The sequence below is a fragment of the Haliotis rufescens genome, unplaced genomic scaffold, assembly GCF_023055435.1.
Source record: "Haliotis rufescens isolate VD_foot unplaced genomic scaffold, xgHalRufe1.0.p SCAF_21, whole genome shotgun sequence".
NCBI lineage: Eukaryota > Metazoa > Mollusca > Gastropoda > Lepetellida > Haliotidae > Haliotis > Haliotis rufescens.
In genome coordinates, this window is record NW_025963902.1 from 6417581 (window position 1) to 6427993 (window position 10413).

General features: G+C 40.9%; 1 protein-coding gene and 1 non-coding gene across 2 annotated transcripts; one reads left to right on the forward strand and one right to left on the reverse strand.

Moving 5' to 3' along the window:
• Positions 1–2327: 2327 nt before the first annotated feature.
• Positions 2328–7314, reverse strand: LOC124133339 (rab proteins geranylgeranyltransferase component A 1-like). Its single transcript, XM_046497708.2, has 2 exons — positions 6941–7314; positions 2328–4613 (listed from the first exon to the last, which is right to left on the reverse strand). Exons 1-2 carry the CDS (start codon positions 7127–7129, stop codon positions 2787–2789), a joined length of 2016 nt encoding a protein of 671 aa, XP_046353664.2. The 5' UTR covers positions 7130–7314; the 3' UTR covers positions 2328–2786.
• Positions 7315–7622: 308 nt separating this feature from the next.
• Positions 7623–7694, forward strand: Trnae-cuc. Its single transcript has one exon. It is a non-coding gene; the product is annotated as a tRNA-Glu (tRNA).
• The last annotated feature ends 2719 nt before the right edge of the window (positions 7695–10413 follow it).

Here is a 10413-nt window from a genome sequence, read left to right on the forward strand (position 1 = left end):
GAGTGGCCATGATGTACCTAGGGTAGAGTGGCCATGATGTACCTAGGGTAGAGTGGCCATGATGTACCTAGGGTAGAGCGGCTATGATGTACCTAGGGTAGAGCGGCCATGATGTAGCTAGGGTAGAGCAACCATGATGTAGCTAGGATAGAGTGAGTGGCCATGATGTACCTAGGGTAGAGCGGCCATGATGTACCTAGGGTAGAGCGGCCATGATGTACCTAGGGTAGAGTGGCCATGATGTAGCTAGGGTAGAGTGGCCATGATGTACCTAGGGTAGAGCAACCATGATGTACCTAGGGTAGAGCGGCCATGATGTACCTAGGGTAGAGCGGCCATGATGTAGCTAGGATAGAGTGAGTGGCCATGATGTACCTAGGGTAGAGCGGCCATGATGTACCTAGGATAGAGTGAGTGGCCATGATGTACCTAGGGTAGAGCGGCCATGATGTACCTAGGGTAGAGTGGCCATGATGTACCTAGGGTAGAGCGGCCATGATGTACCTAGGGTAGAGTGAGTGGCCATGATGTAGCTAGGATAGAGTGAGTGGCCATGATATACCTAGGGTAGTGCGGTATATTCAACTGTTCATCAAACTGATTTCTATAGTACTAGATAATCGACCAGTGACAGTACTTCATTTGGGATATTAAGCAACAAGAACAAAGGGTAAGGCTTTGCTATTATTTTTCAACTGTTCTTTTTTTCACTTATTTCTTTAACGGCGTGAACATCAAATATAGATTGCTAAGTTTCTTAAAAACATCCAACTAATATTAATCATATCAGTTTTATTGCCACAAATGTTGCACAAGTTTTAAATATTTCATACAGTACATTCTAAACATGCTTAAACATGTAAAACAACATGTTACACTTCATCTGTCCATGCATGTCATAAACACGATAAATACAATGAGCAAAGTTGTTGGTATAATACCGGGCCTGGACACATGCAGCAAACAGTTCCAGTAATCTAAGCACAGCTATTATGATTTCATTGGCCTGGTTAACTAATCTGGCTTCAAATGCTTGATATATTGTGCTCTTTGAACATGTTTCATAGATATTTGCTGCAATCATGTGGTCGGATAGTAGTCGGACCCAGGTGTATAGAATGCCTCTTATACATGCAATAGGGTAATAAATAATATATACGTCATGAAATGTAGATATGGTTGATTATCTTTACATAGAACCAATTGCTAATCACCCATCAACTCCAACAGTATTATGTCAATATAAATAAATCTTTGTGTTCTTCATGAGTGAGTGAGTTGGGTTAAACGCCGCATTGAACAGTATTCCAGTAATATCACGGCGTGTCAGCTCGATGTGGGGGGAAAGCCGTAAGTGATACAGGTCTCAGACGTTTTCCACTTTGGTGAAACCCAATGGTGACAAACCTAGAAACATAATCAGGGCGAACTGGGATTCGAACTCACAATCATACGTTTCTGACGTGCTCAAGGGATGCAAGGTGCCCCTCGTGAGTGAGTGGTTTGGTTTGTTTGTTGTTTAATGCCGCACTCAGCAATATTCCAGCTATATGACGGCGGTCTGTAAATAATCAAGTCTGGACCAGACAATCCAGTGATTGACATCACGAGCATCGATCCACACAATTGAAATCGATGAAGTGCATCAACCAAGTCAGCGAGCCTGACCACCCGATCCCGTTAGTCGCCTCGTACGACAAGCATAGTCGCCTTTTATGGCAAAAATGGGTTGCTGAAGACCTATTCTACCCCGGAATCCTCAGTGAGTGAGTGAGTTGGGTTTGGTTTAATGCCACTTTGGGGAACCCTGCGAGCACGGGGATAGTGCTGCCAAACCTGACATACCTGGGGGTGAACCAGGATTCGAACCCACAATCATAGGTTTCTAGGTTTCTGGCAAGCCCCTCTTGAACATTATCAAGTTAATTTTGATCATCCATTCTATTGCAGACTATTGTCCGCTATTCAACACTCATATTTAAGGAGAATTAAACATTGCACAATAAAAAACATCATTTCATGCACAAACATACTTTTGGCCTTGGGGCTTGTCATAATTCTTTGATGTTTTATTATTGGATGGTAAACATGGTAAAAGTAATTATTACATATGAATTATGTACAACACACACAATATACATACAAATTGTTTACCTGAGATAATAACACAGGTAAACAATGCCAGGACATTTATACCAATATGATCAAAGTCTGTACATATTCCAGCAAGCACACATGACGATTGTGTAGTCACTATAATCATGATAATCATCAGGTCTTTAAAACCACAATTACTGACAATATGTTTTTAATTTATATTTACTTTATGTTTGATCTGAATACACCATATCTGAGTTTTGTCCTGGCTGTAATACTAATCATGTATGAAGTAATACCCAAATGGTTTGTCTGCACCAAACACAACATATTGCAGGCCAACTTGAGCTGTGGTATAGTTGAAATACTGCCGACAATAGTATTAAACCAAAATTCACTCACCCCAGTTAGCTTCACTGATGTTAATCTATTATTATAATCGTGGAATTAGTGAGTGAGTGAATATGGTTAAATGCCGCTTTGAACAGCATTTCAGTTATATAACAGTGTGTCAACTTAAAGTCCGAAGTGATGCAGGTCTTAGATGTTTGTTACCTTGGTGAAACCCATGACGAGATTTTGGTGCTGACAAACCTAAAACAATCAGGGTGAATCTGGGATTTGAACCCACAAAAACATTAACTTGTGGTGTCCTAGACACTGAGCCACCTGTGTTACCTTCAGTGTAACTAACTGACATTGGTCTTTTCTAGCTTATTGCACAAATCCAGTTCCGTTTGACCACTCTCTTGCTGCTCCTTGACCTGGTCACCTGAGGCCACTTTGTTCTCGACACCTGTGGCAACCTTCCCCTCATCACTCGACACTTCCTCGGACTTTGTGTCCACCTTACCCTCTTCCTCAGACTTAACCTCGGGCTCTTCCTCCGTCATCTTATCCCCGTCCTCAGACTTTGTCCCTTCTGGAGCCTCTTCCTCAGATTTGGTCTTCTCGTCAACATCTTCAAAGGCATTCTCTGTTCCCTCGCCCACTTTCGTCTCTGCATCATCCACGTAGATGATGTCTTCAGGGTTGGGAGGTTTGGGAAGAAACTCTTCATCAGGACAAATCTTCTCCCATATTTTCCTGGCATGGAGAACAATATCATCCATATCAATCTCTATCCCAGGGCCAGGCAGAAGGTAGACATTCGAGGGAGTCGAACTTGAAGGAGTCACATCCGATTGATCGTCCTGGCTGTAAAACAACGACCACAAGATACATGGTTTGTCATCGGTCTGCTCCGAGCCTCCAAATAAGGTTTGGATGATGGGCGAAAGATCAGCTTCAGGGTCACCACTTCCTGTACGAGTAACATGTACAACGAACGAATCCCTCGGACAAACCATGGACGATGGTGGTAGTTCTAAAATGGTGATCGGTCGGGATGGATCGTCTTCCGAGGGGAGGTGCAACATGGAAAGTTCTTGATTTTCTGATGGCAGAACGGACTTGTTAGTTATCAAAATGGCACGAGAGATTTTGGAATCAGAAGCGCTGTCCTTCAGCGTCTCTGGAGTGTAGGATGGCCCAAGGATAAGATGCTTGCATTCAATCCTTTGTCCCTCTGTTGTGTGTATTGCACAGCATTTGTTGTCCTGGTCTATTATGATATCAGTGGCCGACATCTGCAGGCAGTACACACCACCAAATACGGCACACAGACGACAGAAGCCTTGTGGTATTTCTCCACTACCATATAAAGGAAACAGGAATGCTGTGTTGCCATAGCGACCAAGGGACTGTAAGAAGTGCTGAGTTTTCTTCAATCCTTGTTCTGTTGTAGTTGCCTCTGTTGCCATAGCAATGGAGTGATAAACAAAGTGATGAGTGTTTGGCGTCAGCTTCTTGAATTTCAAAAATTCCAAAAAGGGTTTTCCGACATAGTCTTGATAGTGATCAGGGTATTTATCATGTTCAGCACAGAACGTGAGAAACTTCATGAGCAACCGTTTCTCCAACATCGACACCTTCTTGCTACTGAAAACATCTGCCCGCGAACATGGCACTTTCTCCAATTGTCCATTGAGGAGAGTTAGCATTCTACTGACAGTCCTGAACTCACAATATTTAGCAACATCAGAGACTATCAGCAACTCCACCATCTGGCCGCTGCAGTACAAAACTTTAGGGGCAAGGTCAAGGTTGAATCTCCGCCAGTTGTTCTTTATTTCATTTGCTGTCCAAATTTTCTGGGTTGGCTTGGCCTCTTTCTTCTCAACCTGCTCCTGCTCTTCAGATGTTTCCGTCCGCTGTTCCTCTTTCTTGTCATCAAACTGACCTTCACCTTCAGCATCAGATTGGGGAAGTTGTTCTGGGGGAGCGCTGGTTTCTTCATCACCACCTGACTCCGCTGCAACACTCTCCTCTGGGATGTCGATTTCTTCAGCAACATGATATTGTACTCTGATCTTGCTTTTATCTGCTGGAAAGCCAGGCATCGACATGACCCTCTCACCATCTTTCAGCTCTGGTGATTTCTTGTTGTCCTGCTTCTCATTCCCTGGCTCAGCTGTCTGGGGAAGGAATACAGATTTAGATAGAGGGGTCATTGATTGGATTTGTTTGTTTGTTGTTTAACGCTGCACTCAGCAATATTCCAGCTATATGACGGCGGTCTGGACCAGACGATCCAGTGATTGACATCATGAGCATTGATCCACGCCATTGGGATACGATGACATTCCTTAACCAAGTCAGCGAGCCTGACCACCTGATCCCGTGTCGAAGCATAGTCACCTTTTACAGCAAGCATGGGTTGCTGAAGACCTATTCTACTCCGGATCTTCAAGGGTCGGTCTTTGATTGGAAATCATAGTATTGATATATAAACTCAGTTACACAATATATCGATTTATAATAAATCAATCATTTTGTATGTGAACAGATAAAAATTATCAATTAATCAAGCTAATTTATGCAAAATATTAAGGAGACCAATCAATTAAATGTTTAAAATTGAATTTTGTGCCTTCTCATTATCCACCTTTACCATGATAATCTTAATAAATTTTCATGTTTCTGTGGAAGTGAATTATTTATTTAGTATTGGTATTTTAAAATTTGTATTGATACAGTGTCAACATTAATAAATTAGAGATACATTTATATCACTACATTCAATGACATACCTATTTTAGAGAACAATCATATCATATTAAACATTGTTCATAATTTAAAAAAATGAAACACATAAAGTAAGCATCTTTTGAAAGTAATGTACATGATGTATAATGATGTATGACATTATTTATCATGTATAGATAAATAGATATATCATGAAATAAATGTAGTTGATTACAAATAATTAGTGCTTGTTTACTGGGTCGTCAGTCCAACATTATTTACCTTTATGCGCAGTAGCCGTTTTCTCTGCAAGACTCAAAACTTGATAAAAATTGTTCAAAGTTTCCTCACATTACGTTGGACTAATTTGATGAGAGAAAGCTAGCCCATACCCTACCTTACAGCCATTAGAATCATGAAGGGGTATTTGATCGGAAAGGGGTACCTAACCCTAATGATCGTAAAGGCATGCTTGATCGTGAAGGGGATTCTAGGGCTTAGGATAGAGTCGGAGGGTAGTCTAACCTTACCCTAACTCACCTAACCTTAAGGATATGAGATGTGATTGTGCAGTGAGAACCGCAGCCTGAACTAGTCAGGCTGAAGGGGTCATTGTCAGCACAGGTACTACAGAAATGTATCCCAGGTATGTTTCTGTATATAGAAATGTACCATAGCCAAAATTAGAATACAGAAACGTACCTAGACTAACATCTAGTCTCTGAAATGAACATATCGTACATCAAAAAACAGTTGTTCGGTTATCTTAATAAAAACATAATAAAAAGGAGCCCAGTGACTCTCTTCATTTTCAGACCTGATACTGCAGTGATCTAGACTTGCCAAACATTATAGACTTGCATGGGCTGTATTTGATATATATTTGTATCAGGGTCTGTAAGACAGACTAAAACGTACCTAGTACCCTAAATGGTGGACGAGTCCATATTTCTCAATCCAAAACGGATTCATGTTGTAGTTCCGGTTCGTCTAATTATGAGTGCATGCATGCGACTTCTTCATGATCTTTTTTCAACAGCTCCCTACACTTATGTATCATTACGGTCTTGTCAAAGGCATTCAACTCCTGTCTAACCCGTAGTGCCATTTAGCACTATATTAGCTGCACCCGGTAAACAGCACTGTTGCCTTCATTTGTTTAAGACTTCTGTGATTATCAATATTAACTTACCGGTATCATAGATCCAACATTAGTTTTCAATGGGTAAATTAACAATTATTCAAGGTTTGGACATGGTACGTATTAAAACATGATAATCCATCAACATTACGTGCAAGAGTCCAACACTCTCTTAAGATTGAGTGAGTTGGGTTTTACGCCGCTTTTAACAGTATTCCAGTCATATCAGCTTAATGTGGGAAGAAAGCCCGAAGTGATGCAGGTCTCAGACGTTTACCACTTCGGTGAAACCCACGAGCACAGGTATGGTGCTGACAAACCTAGAAACATAATCGGGGCGAACTGGGATTCAAACCCACAATCATAGGTTTCTGGCGTGCCAAAGGGACGCAACTCTGCACAGCTCTGCCTTAGACGACTGGGCCACCCGTGCCCCCCACGCTCTTAAGAAACATATTGTGGTTTTAATAATAAACATACAAAAGTTATTATTGGAATATGATCACTGTCATTATGGATGATCAATTGGCCTACTTTATTAAACTGACAACATGCAATGCTGCACGTAGATGTTCATATTTTGTAAAAAGGATCAAATAAATTCAGATTTGATTTATTTGACGGTTCGTTTCTCACCTCATTTCGTACTTTCCATTTTTCAATACCTCCCGTGTTAAACGATGCCCAAGCGCCACTGTAGAAATCATTTCTATCGATATGCAGGACTTTATAACCATTACGTGAAAATGCTGCTGCTAGAATACTTTCCGGTAGTCCTGTTCCTAGGACGACCACATCAAACTCAGATGGGAGATCAGAAGCCATTTTCCGCAGGTTTTATCCTCGACTGTCCTGCACGACGTGGCCACGTTGATTAATTTACTAGAACATGACAAAATGTACCATGTCACTTGGGTTGATCGTCATTAAACGGAATTAGGATTTTGTGTCATCGAAACCGGAACTGGAGGAGTAGGAGTATGCTTTTGAGCTCTGACACAGCGTTTGTACGCTGTATCAATGTGGCAGAGGTCTGATTCTGTGGTGTGCGGGGAATTGCTCGCTGCAGGTGCCATATTTTAGGATTCGCTCACGATATGCACTCCTTCGTCACGAATGATATGCAGCACCAACACTGTTACGAGTTTTAGAGGACAACGTATGTTTCACGATTATCTTATAAAATCCCTGAACTTAAACAGTTTCACACTAAAACATAAGAAAAACACATGGAATCTAATAAAGTCAGTTACACAAAAAGTTACTATCTAGTTCCATATTTTCTATATATAGTTATATTTACATTGTACCTATCAGGTCCCAGGTGGTCTAGTGGTTAGGATTTGGCGCTCTCACCGCCACGGCCGGGGTTCGATTCCCCGTCTGGGAAGTAGCTTTTGTTCTTTTTACTCTTTTTTTTCAGCAGGAAATTATTTTTCTTATCACAAGCATGGTTTGCTGAAGACCACTGAAAACTATTTTTACTGCATGGGTAAATTCATCAAACAAAAGACGTTACTAAAAGAAAAACATTATTATTTTAGCATTAAATTTAAAAGCAATTGGCAATGTTAAATGCTTTTTTTAGAAACGAATACACTGAAGATAAAGTTGGTTCAGTTAACAGCAGAATATCGGTAGGACCAGACAAACAAATTGTAGATGGATTGATCAGCGACTAATGCTGTCTGAGTGCGACGACACGACATGCAGGCGACGTGTTGTAATCACTCAATCTGTATGTCAGGTCTGGCGACATGCATTGGGCACCGGAACGATCACAAGGGGGAAATGAGAATACTAGAGGTGAGTTTTGCTGAGACAAAATGTATTTAATCTCATTAAAACCATATCTTAGTTCTCGTTACCGCTAAACAAAGGGTATAGCGAGAACTAAGATATGATTTTTTAATGATATTGAAATGTTTTGGGAACTACAATCGAGATCAATTTTAACACGTTTAGATGTGATCAAAAATTATATGATATGGCTAAAATCTTCAAAACCCTTACTAAAAGCAGGGCTATTTATAACATTGAGTGAGTATCGATTTACGCCGCTTTTAGCAATATTCCAGCAAGATCACGGCGGGGGACACCATAAATGGGCTTCACACATTGTACCCATGTCAGGAATCAAACCCGGGTCTTCGGCGTGACGAGCGAACGCTTTAACCACTAGGCTACCCGACCCGCTATTTATAACAACAACAACAACAACATTGATAATAATAACAATAATAATGATGATGATAATACTAATAGCAGCAAGAGTAGTAGAGTAGTTTATGTGTTGTTTAACACCCCTCTCAGAAATATTGCAGCTCTATGATGGCAATCTGTACTTAATGGAGTCTGGACCAGACAATCCAGAGATTGACATCATGAGTACCGATCCACGGAATCGGGATAAGATGACGTGCATCAACCAAGTCACCAAACACCAGGGTATGAAACTACCAAAAATTTCAGCCAGGCCACAGGACTGGCTAGCTGAAATACTTGCCAGCCCTGACCAAAACCTGCCTGCCCACTATAATCATATGTTTCTCAGGATAAGCTAACGGGGTTTCTTTTTGGTTACATTTTATCATTCATCATTACATGTGAATTAATGTTTATCATCGGGAAATATTTAGAATATTTTCACATATGAAATATAACCCGACCGTCGGGCAGGGGGATTTGAAAATCTGGCAGCCCGAGTTGAAATCAACCCGTCTCGGACGGTCGGGCAGGCAGGTATTTCGATCACTGCGAACACCCAATCCATTAATTTTCGTCTCCTTTCACAACAAGCACAAGCCTGCCGGTGACGAACATTCTTATTCGTGGAATGTGGAATTTATATTTTTTAAGGTATTTTTTGTAACAAAAAGCCTAGGCAAGTCTAGATCAAACTAACCAAGTCTAGTTTGCTTAATCCCACAGCAGAAGAGGAAAGGTTCTTTCAAAGAAGAAGAAGAAAATTTAAAGACATGTTTTATTGACTTAGTGTCCGTCTATCCCCACAGGTTGGCGTAGTAGTAATACAACTTTAATTCGGGACTCGTATCAAATAGTCCCGAAATAAGGAAACCCCTTTTGTCATCCATGTGGAATTAATTATATATTCTGATAAAGGAAACCACCGACGACATGTTCATATATCATCCTAGTATTATAAACTAGGACAAAAGACACACACAGGTACCTGGTATGGAGTGCTGTACGGGTAGAAGTTATTTACTTTTTCTTTGTGTTCCCATGTACAATACAACAGCGGAATGTTCGCCTGTGTCGATGAGAGTATATACAACTATACCCATGCTCGGAGGTATTGTCCCCCATGCAGGTGTATGTGTCTATGCAGGTGACTATAATTATGAGCATGGGTACATACATAGCTGTGGAGCCGTGTTGTTGTAGTCAATAAACATATAACGCGTGGACCGAGTGGGGTGAGGTTAGATCACAGGAGTCCGTATCTAAAAATAGACGCCCTCATGCATATTCATGACCATCTCCACATGCGTGTGGAGATGGTCATGAATATGCATGAGGGCGTCTATTTTTAGATACGGACTCCTGTGGTTAGATCGACCTCTCCAACATGTCCGCCGATGTGTGAACTTCAAAAGTTGAATGGAAATAGAGTGATCCAATTTCGTCCTAAAACTCCGCCTCTGAAAGAATGTTGTTGAGAACATTTGAATATCAATAACATCACGATTATTAAACCTATCAGCGTCAAAATTTGATATGCGATACCTCTCTGTGCCAAACCCGATATACGGTACATATCTGTGCCAAACTCGATATACGATACCTCTCTGTGCCAAACCCGATATACGGTACATCTTTGTGCCAAACTCGATATACGAAACCTCTCTGTGCCAAACCCGATATACGATGCCTCTCAGTACCAAACTCGATATACGATACCACTATACAACATTTTCTGGTCAAAACAATTAAAGTGTATGTTTTTATTACTGTCAAACACGTCTGTGTGCGTGAGTTTATACGCGTACAATTAAATGTAAGTTCCTAAAATGACCCACATCATCTTAATTCGCAAAAAATCGATTTGTACAAAAGAAAACCCCACACAGAACACAAATATTCCT

Excerpts from the sequence above, each read along its gene's own strand:
- LOC124133339 (XM_046497708.2), bottom strand. The coding sequence starts at position 7,129 with ATGGCTTCTGATCTCCCATCTGAGTTTGATGTGGTCGTCCTAGGAACA. Across the intron at positions 4,614-6,940 it reads AATGGAAAGTACGAAATGAG|ACAGCTGAGCCAGGGAATGA; the intron begins GTGAGAAACGAA and ends TTCCTTCCCCAG.